Source organism: Heloderma suspectum, chromosome 7 (genome assembly GCF_057233095.1).
Source record: "Heloderma suspectum isolate Gila_16-S chromosome 7, 16-S_ref, whole genome shotgun sequence".
Lineage (NCBI taxonomy): Eukaryota > Metazoa > Chordata > Lepidosauria > Squamata > Helodermatidae > Heloderma > Heloderma suspectum.
The window spans coordinates 103,876,642-103,900,952 of record NC_139464.1 but is presented as its reverse complement, the minus strand read 5'-3'; the positions used below and the strand labels follow the sequence as shown (position 1 = coordinate 103,900,952).

The following is a 24,311-nucleotide window of genomic DNA, read 5'->3' as shown; positions in this document are numbered from 1 at the left end:
GGTTGGGGGACACCCCACCTCTCAGAGCAGGTTTGGGAGCTGGGGGAATAGCTGAAAATTGTGCCTTTCCCCATTCTTCTGACTGAAGGCCTTTCATCAGAGGACAGAAACTTATTGGATTCTACCCAATAGCACAAAATGTGGGTGTTTTACTTCCCAAGACCAAAGTTTTGTTTATTTGCTAGAGCAATATATTTCCTAACACTGTCTGGGTATGGGCAAGGTGAGATGCAAACTATTGTCCATTAACAAGCAGAGACCAAGAAGAAAAATGGTAAGAATTTTTTTCATGATACATTTCCCTAGGAAATAAAAAAACAGACTTAAAATGTTATCTATGGAAAACCTTTGATTTGAAGCAAACATTTTTAGGCAAATTTGCTCATAGAAAGCAACATCAAGAAGTCAACGAATTATATACTCATCGTTTGCACCCCACAGTATTAGAGGACTCGGAAAAAAATAAAGGAATACAAAACTGTGATATGCTGGACAGAGTGGACCTGGAAGGGAGAAACCTCAGCTCAAATCCTCCTCTTGGCCATGAATCTCTTTGGATGATCTTGGGCCAGTCACTGTCTCACAGCCTAACCTCCCTCACAAGATTTTTTGGAGGAAGAAACCATATACACTTCCTTAAATTCCTTGTAGAAAGCATGGGATAAAATATAATAATAGCTAACTAAAATAAAAGAAATCTACAAAATGGGAAACATAATACACTAACCTAAAACTACCGCTAAAAACTGAGGCTAGCATTGCAGAAGGGAGCTTCACCGATCTGCCCCAATTTGGAACAAGCATTTCCGCTAGTTTCCAAGGGCAATTTTTAGAAGTGCGAAAGCCCCCTTCCACATGCACTCACTCCTGCAAGCGCAATAGAACTAGCGGACACAGATACTGTCCTGATTCTATAATTTGGAGCAATGACAGATGATGAAGAAGAAAAATGAAGTAAGGTATTTTAAGGATCTTTAAAAACAGGGGTGTAGAAGGGAAGGGGTGTAGAAGTTGCCCCCCACCAGGCCCTCCGAGGGCTGGAAGATGTCAGTGGGTTACATCACGCCACTGACGTCATCCTCCCCCACCACACACACTCAGTCAACTCTTTTGCTTTCTCCGTGCTGGGAGAGGCAGAGTTCTGTGCCTCTCTCAGGAAGGAGAAAGAAACTCAACTGATGCTGGGAGGCGCAATCACTCCTCCCAGCGCCAGCTGAGTCCCTGTCTTGGGGCAGTGGATGCCGCACGATGCCACTTGCCCAGGGCCACTAAGAGCGGCCGCTTCTCCCAGCACCAGCCAAGTGTACAGCTCTGTACTGCGTTCCCATGGGGCCAGTACTGGTGAGCACCGCTCCTCCCTGCCACCTGCATCCCCACTGTTATCTCTTATCTCAGTGAGGCTCCATGGCTGGATGTGGAACCTCTGCAGGACAGATTAGACCCCATGGGCCGCGAGTTTCCACACCTCTGTTTTTTGAAAAAACACTCAGCATGTCTGTATTCAGCAGAAGAACATTTAGCAGCAAATAACAACAACAACAACAACAATAATAATAATACCAGAAACATTGTATTAAAAGACTAAAGAAGAAATGGTGGTTAGAAATCTACCCTGTTCTAAGAGCCACTGTTCTAAGTGTGATCTTCTACTTTGTTTTAACTACCACCATATCTAACAAACTTTTAGTTGAAAAGTAACAATACCAATATACCGAAAACCAGAGTCGTCTCTTTTTCATGAGTCAGAACCAATGGGTTTGGGCACATTCAGATTACTAAAAGACTAAGAATACAACCATGGGATTACCTAATATTTCTGCTTGGTAGTAGCTAAGCTTCCACAGAGATAAAAAAAGGAGGGTGGAACAACAAGAAAGGGGAGTGGTGGAATGGGGTTGCTACTTACAAAACAGCAAGACTGTATCAGACAAAGTTTGGAGATAAAATGTATTATCTCCTATATTTTAAGAGACATACTTTGATCAGCACAGTCAGGAAAGTAGAAATCAGTATTTCCATGCCAGCCATAGAAGACTGCCTCCTTGTGCATATACATCACAAGACAGGTTTATGATCAAGTGCCTATTATAGACTCCTTTTAAAACTGGCCTCTCCATATAACACATAGAGTAGCTGTGTTCTATTCTCAGGTTGTTCACTTTAAAGCAGTGGTTGAAGATGCTTAGGTGAATTGTATCTAGTCCTATTATTATTCAATTATATACTTCTTATGTCCTGATTAAGCATGCCAGTGATGCCCAGTTTCAGACACGTTGGATAATACATCAAATCCCATCTGCACATGCCCAGAGTAGAATGCAAAACTGAATACCCTAATCTACTTGGGGATTTTGGCAGAACAAAGTAAACTCCTCTCTTTACTCCACCAACATTTTCAGACTGGGATCTAATGATTTCATTCACCTCTACATGTTAGCATATAATTAGGCTCCCTGGATGATCAAAGCTTGGAAGTTCTCTCAGACTGGATTCAGATGTAATACTAAATCACACCCTAGCCTTCTCCAGGGCTCATATGCTCCCCCCTCCCCTGGCACAGACACAAAAAGATCACAAGCTTCCACTAATGGTTTAGATGAACCACAGATTAGCATGTCATTCGAACATAAACTGTGGTCAAATTATGAAAGCGAGCCAGCTTCATAAACTATGGTTTGAAGTTGGTTTGTTTCTACTAACCATAGTTCAGATGACATGACAAGCTGTGTCATTTGGGCTCAGATGACATGACAAGCTGTGCTTAATTAAAAATGGAAGCAAATACTTCCGAACTGTTCCTTGTGGCTGCACTGGAGAAAGGAGAGGGGGAACGTGCAAGCCTGGGGGGAGGTTAGGCTCATTCTTGTAATGCCAGCCCTAAAGCATGTATGTATGACTATACATGTATGGATTCCTGGAGTTTTAGTAGTGCCACCATGACCTATAATTTCACAGCACTGATTATACATTCTGTAATGCACTGTGAACCCTTAAGAATGTATTATATTATGATTACTGCAAACACAACATTCTAAAAAAGGCAAGAGACAGAAAAAACATTTTAGAGTCCTGGTCTCATATTGGAGAGGCAAACTACATTAAAGGACAATGTGTTGCAAGATTTACTTCAAAGTTCTGCCAACACAAATTCAATATAAGCCATGGCACAGCTGCTATTCCTACCAATGCTCTCTTCTGTCTCTACTGATGGAGTCTGATTGTCTTTCTGTATCTTTCTAAATATGCACTCTTTAGTTATCCATTTTCAATTTAATGAATCTGCAGGGTCCTGCTAAAGGCGATCTTTACCGTAATCTGAAATAGTTTAAAGACAAAACTTTGGTAAAAATAAAGGAAAACATAAATTCAAGCCTTGCAATGATAGAATTTAAAGAGAAAACTAGATGCACTTACGACAATTGTGCTATTCTTTTATTTGTAACACAGTTACTCCTCCTCCACCCCCCACACAACAGATTTGTAATAAAAGAATAGAATCTTGTGAAGGCTGCAACTCTCAGGGGTGAAACCCACCAGTACCAGTCTTCCATCTGTGTAGCCATTTCCTCCCTAGAAAATATTCAATTTCCTTTTTCCTTGGTTAGATTTATGTGAAATGCTTTCTTGGGGTGGGATGGGGAGAAGAGAGATCATTTTACAAAGAACAATACCTATATGTAGGATTGTTTTAAACAGATTATACTAACCGCTATATAAAGATAACTTTTCCTTCTGACTGTGAAATTACTGTTCATATTTGGTTTTAGAGCAGAAAAAGGAAAACGGAGAAAAATCAGTTAACATATAGCTCTTTGCAAGACTCAAATTACCTGTCTAAATATGGTCTATGCTGTTGTTGGACCAGCCTCATCTTAATGGACCAAGACAACCACTGACCGGATTTTTAAAGCCATGTTCACATTTCTGCTTAAGAGCACAATCCTATACGTGTTTAGACATAAAAACGTCGTGAACTCCCAGAATTCCCCAACCTCTTTACAGAGGAAAAGTGGAGGAGGTACACCTATAAATACATACAAGGTACATCTGCTTAATGCCTACAGAAGTGCCTAATACTGCCTTTATATAGATGAATGATGTCAAGAGGAATTAACTACACACTTGTCTAAGAGGATATCTCTTAGTTCCCCTTTATAGAACCTCTGGCCATCTCTAGACACAACAGTGGCTTAAAACAGAAAAGCTGGTGTTTCTGCTGGCTGAGACCAACTTAGGCCCTTGGGAAAAGGTTCCTGAACAGAGCATCAATTGTGCTGCAGCTGGGAGTATTCCAGTCAGTGGACCTGCTCCAGGTCTGCAAGGACCAAAAAGAACAGGGATGTTCTGGTTTTCACCATCTCTTTTTTTTAATAGCTGCCTTATTTGATGAGCAAACAAGATGAGAAGAAAGCATTTAGACAACAAATCTATGCTATTTTTCAATTAATATCCCACCATGTCCCACAGGCTGTGTGATTTACAATACTTAAAACGTTTCTCCTTGGCATGCTTTACACCATGTACTCCTCAAGTCTTCTCCCATTACATACTCATTACAGACCAACAAGTGAAACTGGGTTTTAGGAATCAATTGCAGGATCATGTATCTCATTCCTGACTTCTGCCTGCTCACCATCCTCAGTCAGGAGAAAACTGGGGGAATCAGACAGGGAATCAGTTAAAGTGTACAGGAATTCTCAGCATGCTCAGTTTGGAGCAAAGCCCAGGAATACGAGGCACTGGAGGCAGACAAGGAAGCCTTAATCACCCTGTGAAGAGAGCATGCTGCAGCCAGCAGTAGGCAGGTAGGTAATTTCTATACTTTTTTCTTTTTCTAATCTGACAGCCTGTGGGGCATGGAGCGGGGGGGGGGGTTGTAATGGGAGCTTCCAGCCCCTTGCAATCTCCCCTTGCCCTATTCTCTTTTGTCTCCCTATTTTTTTAACATGGTGTACTGGAGGTGCAGGAGTGATTATGGGGCATGTGGCAGGCGTGCTTGGAGCACCCAAACCCGTGTGTGTGTGTTATTTAATCTGGTGTGCTGGGGATGCCTGAGCAATCATGGGGTGGAGGGTGTCAGGAAAACCCTACCACTTGCTAATTTATTTTTAAAATTTTAAAAGACAATTTTTTAATTGATTTTTTTCTTTGACATCTTCAAAGAAGAAGTCTTCTTCTGAAGCAAATCGTCAATTCACTTTTTCTGTGCAATGGATTACTGCTGGAGCAGAAAGGTGTGGATTCAAAGGAGTGCTCTTGTGTTGTTGCATGGGTCAGATCCAACCTACTGCTTTACACTCATACTCTTGAAGTTACTTGCCACTTAAGAGTTACTCTGCATACCACTGACTCTACCTATTGTGAACACTGACCTTGCCTACAATTGCCCCATTCTCTGCCTCACCAGCACCAATGGGCTGGCAATGGTGACTGGTGCATCTAGGGTTTAGGTACCAGCAGTGGAACTGTGTGCACACCCTCCAGAATTGCTGCACAACGCCTTCTGATCGGTAGCGCTAGGAGCCCTCCTTCTGTAAGCACCCTTAGTCAAAATTCCATTCTAAAGAGAACCGTAATTTACACCAGCTGGATGTATTTCCAGAAGGCAAACTTAAGAGATTCACAAAACTCTGAATGTATTTTCTTTGAAAAAATATGGTTACAATTCATGTATGGTGAATTTCTGGCAATACAAATGAAGAAAGATTATTTTTAAATGCTCTTGCATTTCTAACTTACTTGTATTACATATAAGACTACAGTATAGAAGCATCATCTATACACCTAGGTAAGGTGTGTATGGAATGATGGATATAGATCCAGATAAGAATAGGTCAGAACTGAATAGCCACGTTCATGTCAGAGGAGATCAGAAAACAGGATATAATGGGTAGTATCCAACAGGACCACTCTGCCTCTGCTGGTTCCGTTGCACTCACAGGACCCACCACCTGCACAATGGGGAAGTGGCACTTATAAAAATAACCCCGGAAGATGATGAGAATGCCTGTTTCCAGAATGGGGCTGGTCAGTGGAGCTCCCTTCTGTGGATTGCACTGATTTTGGCTTGTTTCTGATTGCTTTGGGAATCACTAGGTCCCTATTGAACTAGGAGGAGATCCCACTAGTCCACAGACACTATTGGATACCGACAGGAATACCCTGAAACTTCTACGCTTCTGGGAAACTAGAATTAGATTTATTTATTTATTTATTTATTTATTTATTTCTATACAGCCTAAAAGCCAAAGTTCTCTGGACGGTTCACAAAAATTAAAACCAAAAAGCACAGGATAAAACAATATAAAACAGGAAAGCATTAAAACGACAATATAACAATACAACCAGAATAAAACCTAGCAGAATGAAGATTTAAAATACAGATTTAAAACACCAAAGCTCACAGACTAGGAAGCTAAAATGCCTGGGAGAATAAAAAGGTCTTCACCTGGCATTGGAAGGAATACAACGTAGGTGCCAGGCAAACCTCACTAGGGAGCTCATTCCACAGCCAGGGGGCCACAGCAGAAAAGGCCCTCTTCCTGGTAGCCACCTGCCTCACTTCCTTTGGCTCACGGAGAAGGACCACTGAGGATGATCTTAGGGTTCGGGCTGGCACATAACCTGGCCCCAAGCTGTAAGGGCTTTGAATGTTAATACCAGCACTTTGAATTGGGCTCAGAAATGGACTGGCAACCAGTGCAGCTGGAAAAGTACTGGCGTAACATAAGCTCATTGGCCTGTCCCTGTCAACAATCTTGTTGCCCTGTTTTGGACTAGCTGAGTTTCTGGGCCATTTTCAAAGGCAGCCCCACGTATAACACATTGCAGTAATCCAGACGAGAAGTTATCAGAGCATGGATAACTGTAGCTAGGCTATCTCTGTACAGATAAGGGCGTAGTTGGTATACCAGCCTAAGCTGATTAAAAGTGCTCCGTGCCACTGAGTTCACCTGTGCCTCAAGTGACAGTTCTGGGTCCAAGAGCACTCTCAAACTATGAACCTGATCTTTTAGGGGGAGTGCAACCCCCTCCAGAACAGGTTGAATATCACCTAGCCGGGCAGACAAACCACCCACTAACAGTACCTCTGTCTTGTCTGGATTGAATTTCAGTTTATTGTCCCTCATCCAGTCCATTACCATGCCCAGGCACTGATTCAGAACAGCCACTGCCTCAACTGGATTTGATGAGAAAGAGAGATAGATCTGGGTGTCATCCAGATATTGATGGCACCTCAGCCCACACCTCTGGATAATCTCCCCCAGCGGTTTCATGCAGATGTTAAACAGCATGGGGGATAAAATAGAGACCTGTGGAACTCCATGGCATAATTGCCATGGCACAGAACAATAATCCCCCAGCACCACCTTCTGGAATGGGCCATCCAAGTAGGAGTGGAACCATTGCAGTTCAGTGCCTCCAACTCCCAACCCAGACAACCTATCTAGAAGAATATCATGGTCGATGGTATTGAAAGCCGCTGAGAAGTCCAGGAGAATCAACAGGGTCGTGCTCCCCCTGTCCCTCTCCCAGCAGAGGTCATTCCACAGGGCGACCAAGGCAGTTTCCATTCCAAAACCAGGCCTGAAACCCAATTGAAATGGATCTAGATAATCCGTTTCATTCAAGAGAGCCTGGAGTTGTCCTGCAACCACCCGCTCAAGCACCTTGCCCAGGAAGGGGATGTTGGCCACTGGCCTATAGTTGTTAACATCCTCCAGGTCCAGGTTAGGCTTTTTCAGGAGTGGCCTGATTACCGCCGCTTTTAAAGAGGCCAGCACCGCTCCCTCTCTCCAGGAGGAATTTACAACCTCCTGGACCCAGCCAGACATCCCCTCCTTGTTTGATGTAATAAGCCATGAAGGGCAAGAGTCAAGCACACAAGTGGTTGACCGGACTTGGCCAAGCACCTTGTCCGCATCCTTGGGCCTCAATAACTGAAACTCATCCAATAAAAGTGGACCCAGTGGCGCTCTGGATGCCTCTACCAATGGAACTGCATTAATCATGGTGTCCAATTCATAACGAATCTGAGAGACTTTATCTTCATAGTGCTGTGCAAACTCATCACAGTGTGCTACCGAGGGTTCCACAGTCTCTTTCCCTGGTCCAGAATGCAACAGTCCATGAACTACTCAGAAAAAGCTCTGCTGGATGACACTGGAAAGATGCTGGTGGAAAAGAACTGTCTCTTTGCCACCCTCACTGCCACAGAATAGGCTTGATAATGAGCTCTGACCTGTGTTCGGTCAGACTCTGCACGAGTTTTCTAGTTCTAAGCTAACGTTTTCCACCTGTATAAATCCAAACTTTACATCTGTAACAGAACTGTGGACTGAAAGTATTGCCATAGTTCAGCTTCTGCCACTTACATTAATTTGTCGAAAGTAGATTAACTACATCTTAATTCTGCAAATCTGTCCTTTTTTACTCTAGCACCCAGCAGATGTAGCAGATGTAGGGCCATCCATTTTCCTTAAAAGCCTTATGGCCATGAATTATATTTATTGCACAGAATGTATATTGAAGACCCTTGACTTTATGTTAAAGCAAAGTGAACTAGAGAGTAGACACACAGTACTCTGTATAAATCTACTGTAACTGACATTCCAGGAACACAGTGTGAGAAGACTAATAAATATGGATGAACAAGCTCACAGATTTGAACTGAACACAAGATCTGATGGATAGTTTTAATTACTTTTACTCGTCAGTTAACACAAAAAAATCACCACCACCGATAAATTTTATTTGGTTGCCTAAAGTAAGGCAAAGCACGCATTTGTCATTGACAGGTGTATGCAATATCATAGTTAATCACTGAAACCCATTTTAGAATAACTCTTAATTCTATTTCTGTGTTAGTCTATTGCAGCAAAAACAACAAAGAGTCTTATGGCACCCTAAGGACTAACAGATTTATTTCTTAATTCTATGTTTTTCCCATGCATTCTTTGTACATTCTAATGGAAACTAGGAACAACTTGTATATGCTCGGGTTTTGTCGAGAGAGCTTCAGCTATTGGGCGGTATAGAAATGAAATAAATAAATAAATAAATTGTCATCTGCACTTCAATACACTGTGAAGTGCAGTTGAAGTTATGTGGTTTGTGCTGCATTATTTGCAAACTGGGCCAAATTAAATAATAAAACTGTAGCCTCTGTATGACTATGAAGTGCGTCAGCAAACACTGACGCCTAAAGTCCATATGCAGGCAGTTGGGGTGGTGGTCCAAGACCTCTGTGACCTCCAGTAGAGAACTTTCTCACCATTTACTGAATGGTATAAGTGTACCATACTGGTATGAGACAAGGAGATGAGAGATCCTGGAAAACAAACATCCCAATGGTTGATTCAATTCCCTACCACGCAAAGCATCCCCATGCCTTAAGACCCATAGCCCTACCTGGTTTTATTAGCCATTAGAAAGGTCAACCAGCTGTCAAATGGTACAAATATGAATATTTTGTTCGCCTACACAAAATGATCCATCACATTTTATTTATAAAAGCACAATGCTGGTTTTTGTCCCTAAGAACAAAGCAGTTTACATAAAAGAACAAAACAAAACACATGTGTTTAACTCTTATTCTTAAATAGAAAAGTTCACAGAAGCAGAAATTCACCATTACCTCACTTTTTGCAGCAGCATGCTGAAGGACTGGAATTTTGTTTTTAAATGGATAAAATCTGTGTTTCAAATAAAGTATTTAATTTCTAGACAAAACCAAATAATGTATGTACACACACACACACACACACACACAGATACATGTATATATATCTCCAGGAATATTACAACTTAAATGGTTGTTGCTTTTTGGTCTCTCAAGATTAACTTGTTGGTAAGAACATTAAAGAAACCAATTTTATTTAGCATAAATAGACATTCTTAACATTTTTTTTACTGAACAAAAAAGTTTTGCAATATTTAGGTCCATTCTCCATCAAAACACCAAGGCCCCAATCTAGCTAAATTTAGTAAAGATCAAGTCCCATTGAAAGACGTCATGACTAACCTTAGCTGGATTGTAGCCAGAATCTTGTTCATTTAAACGGACAAAAATTGGGCCCCAATCCAGCTAACGGTTTTATGCTGGATTGTTGGCTTCCCAGGGGCATATGGATGAAGTGTTTTTACACTTTGTTCTTTTATGAAGCAGATTAAAAGAAGTACATCCCAACATTCATCATTGTGTAATTCAGCTTAATATGAAAAGGTACAGCCACCGAATTTCCTGATATTAAAGGAAAACTTGCTCACAAAACACATGCACACATATGTGCTTCAGAGAAAGGCAACAGATTATGGCAGCTGAGCTTTTATTTTTATCTGCTTTTCGTAGAGTTAAAAGCATCTATCCAAAACTCCAGGTGGTTTCATAACCATTAAAAACTCACACTAATTAAATTACAGCTGTTGGGAGAGTCTGTATGGCCCTTAACACAAGGTCAAAAGCTCTCCGCACCACAGAAAACTGTTAATATATATTGCTGCAAAGCCCGAGTGCTACGTTACATGGGGCTGTTTTCAATAAAAGCACTATTCAATAATTCACTTACAGAAACAGGGTAACATTCGGGATAAGATTTTGTAGGGAACACTGGCCATGCCAAAATATGTGGTGTCAATGCTTAAAAAAAAACTCCTCCACAATGAATAATACCATTTTACATGTACACTAAAGAGCCTGGAAGCAATACTGCATATATCTCAAATGAGGGCAGAAGAGATCACAAATTCACCCATGGTGAAATGTCTAGTTAAAAAAAACTGTTCACCAATTGCTCACCATCACCTCATCTGAATACAATTTATCAGTCATTTAAGCTGTAGCTGAGAAAATAGGGACCATTAATCAAGTTTGTCAAGTGGTAGGAAAAAGGAATAACAGTGACAATTTGTGACGAGGGAGAAACTCACTGAAATGCAATTCTCATGTTTGCTTCTCCAGCATAATCATTTAGCACATGAATGATTAAATACCAACATGAAATTTCCTGGCTTGTTTGCCCTCCTTTACAAAACTTCCATCTGACTTAGAACCAGAACATGATCAGCTGAGTCAAGAGGTGAAGCACTAGCTGGACTGTACCATCTCAGGCTGTATGTGGGGAAAATCACACCATCTGAACAGCTCCTGAACTTCTTAACATATATAAACCCAGATCTTGGAGTCTGATAGACAGCTTAATGAAAAGTTCAACACAGTGTGCAGCAACTGCGATATGAGGCAAATTCCACACTACGGATTATTAGGAAAGGGATTACAAATATAACCACCAGTGTCAGAATGCCCTTATGGTGTGGTTACACTTGGAATATTGTACAGTTCTGGTTACGCATCTCAAAAATAATATTTTAGAGTTGGAAAGGCTGGAGGGTCTTCTGTTTGATTGAAAGCCCACATTTTGGGAACTGTTTAGATAAGAATTTATTTATTTATTTATTTATTTATTTCATTTCTATACCGCCCAATAGCCGAAGCTCTCTGGGCGGTTCACAAAAACTAAAACCAAACAACACACAATAAAACAATTTAAAATATATACAACATTAAAACCACAATATAACAATACAACCACAATAAAACCTAGCAGCAGTACAGGAGTTTAAAATACAGATTTAAAACAGCAAAGATAAAAATTTAGAAAGCTAAAATGCCTGGGAAAATAAAAAGGTCTTCACCTGGCGCCGAAAGGAGTACAATGTAGGTGCCAGGCGAACCTCACTAGGGAGCTCATTCCAGAGCCGGGGTGCCACAACAGAAAAAGCCCTCCTCCTAGTAGCCACCCGCCTCACTTCCTTTGGCAGGGGCTCACGGAGAAGGGCCGCTGATGATGATCTTAAGGTCCGGGCAGGCACATATGGGAGGAGGCGATCCTTCAGGTAACCTGGCCCCAAGCCGTTAAGGGCTTTGAATGTTAACACCAGCACTTTGAATCGGACCCGGAAATGGACTGGCAGCCAGTGCAGCTGGAAAAGTACTGGCGTAATATGAGCTCGCAGGCCAGTCCCTGTTAACAATCTTGCTGCCCTATTTTGGACCAGCTGAAGTTTCCGGACCGTTTTCAAAGGCAGCCCCACATATAACGCATTGCAGTAATCCAGACGAGAAGTTATCGGAGCATGGATCACTGTAGCTAGGCTATCTCTGTCCAGATAAGGGCGTAGTTGGTATACCAGCCTAAGCTGATAAAAAGTGCTCCGTGCCACTGAGTTCACCTGTGCCTCAAGTGACAGTTCTGGATCCAAGAGCACCCCCAAACTACGAACCTGATCCTTTAGGGGGAGTGCAACCCCCTCCAGAACAGGTTGAATATCACCTAGCCGGGCAGACAAACCACCCACTAACAGTACCTCCGTCTTGTCTGGATTGAGTTTCAGTTTATTAGCACTCATCCAGTCCATTACCGTGCCCAGGCACTGGTTCAGAACAGCCACTGCCTCACCTGGTTTTGATGAGAAAGAGAGGTAGAGCTGGGTGTCATCCGCATATTGATGGCACCTCAGCCCACACCTCCGGATAACCTCCCCCAGCAGTTTCATGTAGATGTTAAACAGCATGGGGGATAGAACAGAGCCCTGTGGAACCCCATGGCACAATTGCCATGGCACAGAGCAATAATCCCCCAGCACCACCTTCTGGAATCGGCCATCCAAGTAGGAGCGGAACCACTGTAGTGCAGTGCCACCAACTCCCAACCCAGACAACCTATCCAGAAGGATACCATGGTCGATGGTATCGAAAGCCACTGAGAGGTCCAGGAGAATCAACAGGGTCGCACTCCCCCTGTCCCTCTCCCGGCAGAGGTCATCTCACAGGGCGACCAAGGCAGTTTCCGTTCCAAAACCAGGCCTGAAGCCCGATTGAAATGGATCTAGATAATCCGTTTCATTCAAGAGTGCCTGGAGCTGTCCTACAACCACCCGCTCAAGCACCTTGCCCAGGAAGGGGATGTTGGCCACTGGCCTATAATTGTTAACATCCTCTGGGTCCAGGTTAGGCTTTTTCAGGAGTGGTCTAATTACTGCCTCTTTTAAAGCAGCAGGCACCACTCCCTCTCTCAAGGAGGAATTTACAACCTCCTGGACCCAGCCGGACAACCCTTCCTTGTTTGATTTAATAAGCCATGAAGGGCAAGGGTCAAGCACACAAGTGGTCGATCGGACCTGGCCAAGCACCTTGTCCGCATCCTCAGGCCTCAGTAACTGAAACTCATCCAATAAAACTGGACCAGACGGTGCTCTGAACGCCTCTACCAATGGAACTGCATTAATGGTGGTGTCCAATTCATGACGAATCTGAGCGACTTTATCCTCAAAGTGCTGCACAAACTCGTCACAGCGTGCTACCGAGGGTTCCACCGTCTCTCTCCCTGGCCCAGAATGTAAGAGGCCGCGAACCACTCGGAAAAGCTCCGCCGGACGACACTGAGAAGATGCAATGCTGGTGGAAAAGAACTGCCTCTTTGCCACCCTCACCGCCACAGAGTAGGCTCAATAGTGGGCTCTTACCTGTGTTCGGTCAGACTCAGCACAAGTTTTCCTCCACCTGCGTTCTAGCCGTCTCCCCTCTTGCTTCATTGCCCTCAGCTCAGGTGTATATCAAGGAGCTGGCCGGGCTCTGCTCAGAGGGAGAGGGCGCTTGGGTGCGATATAAAAAAAGAAAAAAGAAACCTAAAGTAGGACATGATATAGGTTTACCAAATTATTCATGGTGTGGAGAAAGTGGAAAGAGAATCTTTTCTCGTTCTCTTAGGGTGGAATCCTATGCATGTTTATACAGAAAACGTCCTACCATTCCCAGTATGCCCCAGCCAGCATGGCTGGATGGGAGGGATGCTGGGAGTTCTAGGTCCTCTTTCTGTCTAGACATGCATAGGGTAGTGCTCTTATAGTACTCTAACTGAAGGTCATCCTATGAAATTTAGTAGTAGAATCAGGACAGACAAAAGGAATGCAATTTATTTATGGCATTCACTGCCACAAGATGTGGCAGTGGCCACTAGCTTAGAGGGCTTAAAGAAAGAGATTAGGCAAATTCACAGAGGGTAGGTCTATCGATGGCAAGTTTAGAGGCACTGGTCACTAACTGCCAGTTGCTGGAGAAGGCTGTTACCTTCATATCCTGCTTGCTGGCTTCCCAGGGGCATCGGGTTTGGCACTGAAGGAGACAGGAAGCTGGACTTGATGGACATTTGGCCTCAGTCAGCAGTGCTGTTTTTATGTTCATATGTTGATTTACCTATTTGCTTATGGGATCCAGATCTTCAGGTGCAGGTGCACGGTTGAACCTGATTCAGGGACTGATTATTGTGAACTATACTTTAGAAGAGCCGTTAACAAGGATTGATGACACACAGATGTATTGCCAAACCTTGATGGAGATGGGGAGACGTCATACAAGAGAGGGGAGGAGAGGAAGCGCACATGCCTACATTCCACTTCTGATCCCTAAACCATGGGTCAATGTAACACCTAACCAAACCAGACCTCACTCAATGGGCAACTGCACCTGAAGGATGACTAGCCGTGACTAACTCAATTGGAGACAGACCTAAAACATAGTCTGGAAAAATGATTCAAACTGCCCTTTACTAGCCAGCTGATTAAGTCACCATAATCAGGACCCATCAAAGAGGAAGCTGGCTTCTCCTCATCTCCCATCTGATACTTGAGGGTAAGAGACACCAGTAGGAAATAGTTTTAGTGCAGATAATCTCTGCCAACAGCTCTTCATTTATCTAGAATATTATAGAAGTATTGATAACTCTCCTGTTTCCAGTCCACATAATCTCTAAACCACATATACCACCAGCCAAAGTGCTGTGCGCTGCATTAGAAGGGGCCTTGAGTACTGGTGAGTATATCTTATTAATTGTGCCTGTAATAATTTTAAGTTGCACATGTTTGATGATCATGTGTGAAACTATATTGGAAGGGGCTAGGAGACCACTAAAATTTCTTATACACTATAAATGTACTAGTGAAGCACAGTATTCAAGAGGCATCATTTCAGGTATCACACTGTAATGCCCCCCCCCCCCCAAATGGGTGTGTAGGTGTCAAGATGGGGTTTCGACTTGAAATGCAGGAAATTGTCCTCAATATGCACATCAACTTCAATTGTGACTTCTTAACTGTCAAAGGTGCAAGGCATCCAGCCAGTATTTGAACATGAAACAGAAGTATGCTTTAAACATGTATACGAAATTTCCTAGCTGTAACTGAATATCCAACAGTCATTGCATTACAAACAAACATACATTACTAATAATGGAATGACAAACTGGCAAGATAAACTGCAAGATCTCATTTTGCTTGGCCAATTATACATTTCAGCTAGTGTCTTGAAGCATGGAATATTATAGCATTTGCAGTAAGTATTCCTGGACAGTTAAAGGAGGTTTTGCTTGCATGCATAAAAAGAAATGGGAGATGCCTGCAATAGGTCAGTATAGATTTCATGCCATCTGGTACTGCACGAATGAGTGCTGTGCTCACGTACTCTGTCTTTGCGCTCTGATTCTCCCTTTTAACTTCTGGTTAAGTGGCAAACCATACTTTACAATTACATCCAAACTGGGCAAACTGTGGTTTGTACAAACCAGGACTGAAAACCTAATTCAAAGATGGTCAGCATTACATCTGGACTGATCCAGCGAATATGAAGAATCAGATGAGTGCTTAACCCATAACATTACCATGAGAAGTGTAGAAATCTTAGTTCAAAATATTTCCAGCAAAAAGACAGCTCTTCTGGCAAACACAGTGAAAACTGCATGCTACTAAAGGTCAGAAATAGCAAGTCTGTAGGATAGTCAGTGCCCCATCTTGAACTATCAAGGGGGGGCAATCACAAGAGATCAGATGAAGACTAGGTAGAGGGAGAGTACAATTATTTGTTGTATCATTATCACAACAGAAAATGATATCTCAGGTATTTTGCTTGCCGATAATAAAACATGAGGTATAAGCAGAGCACATTCAGAGAAAATGTTGAGGCAGAGCTGACAAGTGAAGCAAAGGGTCACAGCTGTGAAACTCAACAGACTCAAATAAAAAAGGCAAAAAAGAGAGGTTTCTCTAATTTCAGTATATACTGGGAGTGTCTCATGAAACAGACTTGGAGTAATTCCGAAGATGGCAGACAACAGAATTTGATATTCACTAGCTAGTAAAAGGGTTAGAGAGGCTGTCACCTCAGGGCTAGCTAGAGGTAGTTCTACTTTGCAGAGTTTCATCCTAACTCCCTTCCCAGAAAAGTAGACCAGGAAGGTAGCTTGGTTTAGTTACATTCAATCATGTCAGTTATGATTTTAGAGTGTAGAAAAATGTTAAATAAATTTACAGGGACTCCTCATTCTTTGTCTCCATGGGATTCCAAAAGCATTACTACACAACACAGTAGAGACAATGTATTTCAGAACTCATCCAATTGCTCTAATAAAACTGCTCAGTCACATGTTGAGGTAGGATAACAAGGTAAAAATGACAGTTAGTAAAACACTGTACATGGCCCCAGGATATTGGGCTAGATTATGGAAGAAGTTATTGCTACAAAGTATGGATACCAATTTTTAGGGCCCACAAATGTGCATGCCAGAAACGTGCATATCTTTGTTGAAAGCTCAAAGTAAGAGATGTGAGAAGAGCAGTGGGCTCATCCCTGCAACTCATGCTGGCCTTTGGAGGTGATCAGAAACAGCGAGAGTTCTTACTGCCTCCATAGCCTTTGCCAGACAAATACAATGTCTGATACAAGACCTGTGCCCCTACCACAACGGGGGGGGGGGGGGAGATTGGTAGCAACCGCAGATTTTGGCTGTCTATCAATGCTTCAGCCAGTTTCCAGTTCTATGAAAATCTGGCAATACCAATTTGATAGCCATATGAAATAAAATGAAGTACGAACAACTGCTTTTAACAACTATATTTCTAATTGTATATTCAACAGGCTAGTCTGCATGATCAAACAATCCACTGTGGCTAATAAGCCACAGTGGCTTGTTTTAATCCTGGTGCGTGCTGGGTGCCATTTCCCTAATTGCTCACATAGCCACAGTTTGTAATGTCATCCGATCCTGGGCGGCATTGAAGCTGGGGGGGAAACAACCCTCAACCCTACAACAGGCCATGCGTTATTTGAGAGTTGTTTGTGCAAACTGGGTCAACTTGTCTCTACAATAAATTTATGAAATGGAAAAATTGGCTGCCTTAAAGATGCTTTGAAACGTATTTAACATGTTTCAATTTTTCAAGCAGTTACAGCTGTGATCCAAAGAGGGCATTTATGTACATGTAAGGGTGTCAGGTCCACAGTCAGGACTATTTTTGTAGCTTGCACTACTGAAGTTCTCACAGCTAAGGAATGAAACCACTTGTTTAAAATGGATTGTGCACTCCTGCTTTGTTAATGCCCCCATTGGACTGCAACCTACATCTATAAGCAGCCATTAACACAACATCATTTTAGACTAATGGATTCTTAAACCTAATAAAAGGCAATTTCCAGATATTTATTATTCACTATCTAGATGTAATAGAACATCCTGACTCAATCGAGACCTAAGAGAACATCCTGACTCCTTGGTTTTATCGCTCATCATATAGCTATGACCAGTATTTTACTGAGAAATGAGTAAGGTTAAATATTATTTAAATGAACAAGAAAATACAAGGAAAATGTGTAGAGAAAGTATTTTTTAAGAACACAGTCATACATAAGAACCGTATGCAATGTCCCACACCAAAAGAGAAATATTCATACAATCTTAATATTCATTGCATTTCTCAGTGTAAATGATTGAACTGTATTAAATCAGAATTCATGGAAACCACCAAAGATAGGATATATACATTAAAACAACACAAGTTATTTCCCCTACTAATACCTTAAATACCCTAAGAGTATTCCATCCAAAACCTCATTTTGCAGGCTCTATTTATCATGAATATAGCTTATTCAAAGTAGGAACCAAAAGCTGACCTGAATTTAAAAGATACTGGCTAAGACTGAGTGACATCAACTGCAGAGTGTGGATTTCCATTAAAGGGAGTTGTAAAACAGTACGTACAAACAATACATTTGTCTAAATACAATACATATACAACAGAGCTACACATTACACCTGTTTTCCCTTACTAGTGTGATCTCAAGTAGCACATGCAGTACTGTACAACCAAGGAAAAGATGCTGCATGAAATGGTAAAACTAAAGCCAACATTCTTAATATAGTCAAAGCATTATATACAAATCACTTTAAAAATAATCCTCCTCTAAAAAAGAGAAAAATAAAATTCACTCCCATATGCATGAAGCACAGTTTAAGCCCAACATCACTGACCAATCAAAATTAGTGAATGCACTGCATCTCTCTGCAGTGAAGGGAAGCGACAAGGTAGGCTGTCATTCTGCACAAGCTGCCCAGAACAAGCTTTCCTAAGCAGCAAAGCTGCTCCTCTTCAGAAGGACTGAATCTCTGTGTTGTCTCTGGAGACAAGAAGCCTTCAGTATGTTAAATTACTTTCATTATGCATTTGCAGATGCTTATTGATTCTACGGTAGGAAGTGGGAGACTGCAGCATGCTCTAAGAACAGCACTGCACGCTGTGTGCATGAACAAAACGCTGCAACAATGGCACAGCACAAACACAAATTTTCATTGAAATGCTTTTTACCCTCTTCCCCCTGTACTCTGCTAACAAGTGAAAAACCAAAACCAAAACCAATGAATCCCTCCAAACTGGAACTGCTCCACCAGCTTCGGGAATTTATTCAATCCTCAGTAGAGGTAAGGTACATTCCTTATTACGGTACAGAGCCTCAGCAGCATCTAAGAAAAGACGTTTGTGAAGGGGAAAAGATTACAGGTTCAACTTAAAATTCTGATTTGACTTTCTGTTCTTATGTTTGATGACACACACAATGTTAAGATTCAAATATGTTTTTTTTTCATTTAAAAGGCTGAAATCTTTAATAAGTGTTTTGTCTGTAGATGCATAAGACGTGGAAGATTACTGTGCTTGTGCCAAAAACCTCTTCAGAGATGGTATAGCTTAGGTTCTGGCTGCCAAATATTTCTTAATGCAATTAAAAGGGATTTTTGTCAAGGCCATGTAAAAAATATTGGACAGCCACATGGGTTGCAAATAAATACTCCATAAACGATTATAGAGGTCCCTTTGTGGAGGATGGGCTATATGACTAATCCCCAATTTGCTCATGGGAAAAATAAGGCTCCTTTTTTATGCTACTCTGAAAAATGCTTTGCTACTGAAGGTATGCTGGAATAAGTGCAATATAAACAAGCTTATACAAAGTAAGGAATTTAAAAAGCATGTGCAAATTAGGCTGGCTATAATTCCCATGAAGCAGCTGAGGCTCTTACATGGTCACATGAAATCAAGACAGTAGTGTGTAATCTAGTAGCTCATTAAAGGTACATTTCATAGTACCTATGAATGTATTTAAGAAAATACTGAGCAACATTCTCCCCCACCACGCACACGTACGCGCATGCACACACACACACACACACACACACCCCTTGCTGCTACCATCTCCTTTGCTTTTAATATAATTTACAAATATATCCGGTCTAAACCGATCCAAATGAAAAGAGTTGGGGAGTAAGGAGACTATCATATTTGAAAATACTTAAATAATCTTGTTAATGTCATATGCCTCCTACAAAAAACAAAACAAACAATTCTATATCATCTCACAGAAGCCATGTTACACATCGCGCAGTCAGACGATACTACATGAAAATGCTATCATTCATAATGCTATTCATATTATTCTAAAATCTTTATCTTAACATGTTTCTCTTTCCTTTTGAAGGGTGCACATCATCTAATTCAGTTTTGTTACTGACAACATGAAGAATACAGTTGCTTGGGAATCTTTACAGCAGTTTGTACAAGCTTCAAGATGTGCTTATAATACATGCGTTTAGACAAAAAGGACTTAGAACAAATCTAAAGGAGGTCTGTATTACCCCTTGAATGGTGTAAAATGCATTTGTGTCCACAGAAGACTAAAAGAGCACCTACTCAAATATTCAAGGAAAGAAGATTAATTCAATGGCTTATTGCTAAAGCAAAATGGTGATAATCTCCTATGAATGGATTTATAAAACCAAAATTGTGGATATGGCTGATTAGCGAAGAAGCAGTAAGACAAAGCTTCCCTGAAGGAATATCTGTATAACACCAGCAAGCTAAAATTGGGATCTAAGCAAGTCCTAATATGTCTATAAAATATTGTTTGGGTTGCTTGTTACAGTGACTAAAGTTTAAGGAAACTATCATAAACTAACCAAAGTAGTTCATGGCTTCAAAGGAAAGCAAAAGAATACACAGCAACAATTTCTGTGACAAACCAATGACTCCAGGCTAATGAGCAAAAATATTGTACAAATCAGTGTACAAATCTAACAACAGGATATCTAAACAGATTTGTGAAGTCAGTTACCCAGTGTCAATTTTTATTTATTTTATTTTTATTCAGAGGGAAAAAATTAAAAATGGTGCCAACCAACATAAAAGGGATAAGAAATTATGAACCACTTACAAAAGTGCTGCTATCCACTGATCGTTTTAAAAAATCGTATACATCGGGCTCTGGTCTGTAGAAACATATCAGGCAATTAAGTCTTTATTTTTTTTATTTTTAATCTTCTGCTGGAGTACTGGGGAAAAAAACAAAAACTAAAATATTCCACAAGGCAGGAAACAGATCGCAGCCATCTCTCTGTTGCCAGGCGAAAACGCATGTCAAAATCTGTCAGTGACACCATGTATGAATTTATGACAAGCTGCTACAGTGAACTGAAAGGCCCTTGAGGCAACAGAAAACAGGTAGGTCAGAAGCTGCATGCACCCAGCCTCTGTTTAACATTTACGAAAGAACAGAGCACAGCTCTGGAGATGCATTTCCTTTTAATTACCTTCCCATCTTGACATTTCTGCTTCTATTTAACTTAAGATCTAACTGATGCAACAACGACCTGATGTTTAATCTTTCTGTCATTCTGTTAAAATTTGGCACATGGATAATTTTCCATTTTTGTAAGATTTCTATTTGCATGTTCCTGCAGCTTACTCTTGCAGAGTCAACATTAATATGGCCTGTTTCAGGTTATCTACCTCTTATCTTTCTGAGCTTCTTGTTAATCAGTGCAATGGAATATGAATTTATAATACATTTCAAATAGCTGTTACAACATGCTTATGACAAAAGTCACAGAAATTACCATCTGAGCAATTCTAAACTTGCATATGGTGACAATGATAACTAGTGTTTTTAAAAGTATTTTCTGCTTTATTCCATATCCAAAGATAGAATCATTTAAAAATCATTTTCTTTAACTGAAATTTCTAATGGAAAGGATTCATATTTGCAATTTCATTTAGTTCATTTTTAAATTTTAAAATGTTTATTTTATGACAGGTTAGGGTTGAACAATGACAGTAAAAACAACAACCAGGGCAAATATGTTTGTCAAAATCTCTCAGTTTGCAATCCTATGCACACTTACCTAAGAGTAAGTCCCATTGAACACGGTGGCACTTCTGAGTAAATATGCATAGGATTGCACTGTCAGAATGCCTATGGCACTGGAAAAGTTCATCTTTCAGAAACAGTCTATTATCAAGCAGCTCACATAAATATTTTATACTGTAATCATAAAATGCTGAGGGTGTGGTCATATCATAAATCATACTGCTACAATTAATGCTATTTCACTAAATGGTGTATCTGGTATATCTGTATAACTGGAGAAATAAGACTCCTTTACAGTATTTCACAGAAACCCCTTCACACTCACACACTTAGGTCTGTATACATAACCCCACAAAGACAATTATGCATTCTTGTCTAACTAGATAACAAAAAAAAAAAAAATGTTGTGATTAAATCCTCTTGCTTCATGCAGGTAAGCAGCTCAAAAAGATGAAACCATTCCCTGCTAACAGCTAGAATCTCCTGGACTTGAAAATGCTAAGAAACTGAACACTTTAAAATAAGCAGCAATACTTTTGCAATTAAATATAAGAGGGGGTGTGAGTGCATTTGCATATCTTTGTGTATATTTACATACATTCACTTATTCTTGATTGTATTATTATACACACACACTTTAATGCATATTGATACACTGAAACACACACATACAAGGAACTTCCAAGCATACTACAATGTGCTATTTCGTTTCAGGTACTATTGAAGACTGATGTCACATATTTTTAATCCAAAGAAAACTTTCAGGATGAAGTTATCATGTAGAGGGAAAAAAACATGTTTCTTTCTTTTAAACACAGCCACCTCCTTTTTTCCACACAAGCATTACATAAAAGAATTTGGCTTATTTTTTCAAGAAGTGTGGAGCTATGAATATATTCAGTTTGAATCAGAAATGTCTTTGTTATGGCTTTTAATAAATAAATAAATAAATAAACAAACAAACAAACAACCCGATATTTTTAAACCTCACATTCCTGCAAGCTAAGTCAATTTGAAATTCACTGTGTGTTAATCAAAGTGCAATGAAAACCAAAACCTGCTTCACTGTAGATATATAAATTATTAAGAGCATCTAAAATCAAACAGCTTTATATCTTCTTTCTCATCTTTCAGGGCAAAACAAACTTCCAACAAAAGAATGTGTTTCTCTTCCATTCCAGAAGTCAACATGCAGTCTGAATCTAACATTACTGTTCAAGATGCCACTGACGACATCAACACCAATATGTACCAGCCACTGTCTTATCCATTAAGCTTTCAAGTTTCTCTCACTGGATTTCTGATGTTAGAAATTGTATTGGGACTTGGCAGCAACCTCACTGTATTGGTACTTTACTGCATGAAATCCAACTTAATCAACTCTGTCAGTAACATTATTACAATGAACCTTCATGTTCTGGATGTAATAATTTGTGTGGGATGTATTCCTCTAACTATAGTTATTCTTCTGCTTTCACTGGAGAATAACTCTGCACTGATCTGCTGCTTCCATGAAGCTTGCGTGTCGTTTGCAAGCGTTTCCACTGCAATCAATGTCTTTGCTATCACTTTGGATCGATATGATATCTCTGTGAAACCTGCAAATCGAATTTTGACAATGGGAAGGGCTGTGATACTCATGACATCAATATGGATCGTCTCTTTTTTCTCATTCTTGATTCCATTCATTGAAGTAAATTTCTTCAGTCTTCACAGTGCAAATACTTGGGAAAATAAGACACTCTTGTGTGTGAGTGCAAATGAATACCACACAGAACTGGGAATGTACTACCACCTTTTAGTACAAATTCCAATTTTTTTCTTCACCGTTATAGTAATGCTAATTACATATAGCAAAATTCTCCAGGCACTTAATATCCGAATAGGCACAAGATTTTCCACAGGACAGAAGAAAAAAGCAAGAAAGAAAAAGACAATTTCTTTGTCCACTCAACATGAAACTACTGATGTATCACAAAGCAGTGGAGGAAGAAATGTCGTCTTTGGTGTAAGGACTTCAGTTTCTGTTATAATTGCTCTACGACGGGCTGTAAAGCGACACCGTGAACGACGGGAAAGACAGAAGAGAGTCTTCAGAATGTCACTGTTGATCATTTCAACTTTTCTTCTCTGCTGGACACCAATTACAGTTTTAAATACTACAATTTTATGTTTGGGCCCAAGTGACCTTTTGGTAAAATTGAGATTATGTTTTCTAGTCATGGCATATGGAACCACCATCTTTCACCCTCTACTATATGCATTCACTAGACAGAAATTTCAAAAAGTTCTGAAAAGTAAAATGAAAAAACGTGTTGTTTCAATAGTGGAAGCTGACCCTATCCCAAATAATGCTGTAATACACAACTCATGGATAGAGCCTAAGAGGAACAAGACAATTACTTTTGAAGACAATGAAGTAAGACAAAAGTGTTTAGTACCTCAGGTTGTCACAGACTAGATTTCAGTATTCACTGGATCATTTAAGAGGAAACATAAGAACATGCGGAAATAAATACTGCCAAATAAGGATATTTAAAAGAAAAAGAATTGACTAGATTGTAAATGTTTGACATATTGCTAAATAGATTAGGCCTGTGTATTCTAATTCTTCATTAGTCATGATGTGTGTTGCATGGCAGTTTGTTAGAGTAATACCATGGGTATATTTTGTCAATACTCTGTCCTCTAATATACAACTAAGTAAATATTTTCTTAAAAAATAGCCTTAAAGCAGTGTACACTTTAAATATATATATATATATATTTGAGTTGCTGTAAATATATAAAG

At 40.4% G+C, this 24,311-nt stretch overlaps 2 protein-coding genes across 3 annotated transcripts in view; one reads left to right on the top strand and one right to left on the bottom strand.

Moving 5' to 3' along the window:
• Positions 1-24,311, bottom strand: part of COG5 (component of oligomeric golgi complex 5) — a 238,313-nt gene that overhangs the window by 165,527 nt on the left and 48,475 nt on the right. The window lies entirely within an intron of this gene.
• Positions 20,528-23,981, top strand: GPR22 (G protein-coupled receptor 22). The gene has a single exon (XM_084811048.1). It carries the CDS (start codon positions 22,680-22,682, stop codon positions 23,979-23,981), a length of 1,302 nt encoding a protein of 433 aa, XP_084667174.1. The 5' UTR covers positions 20,528-22,679.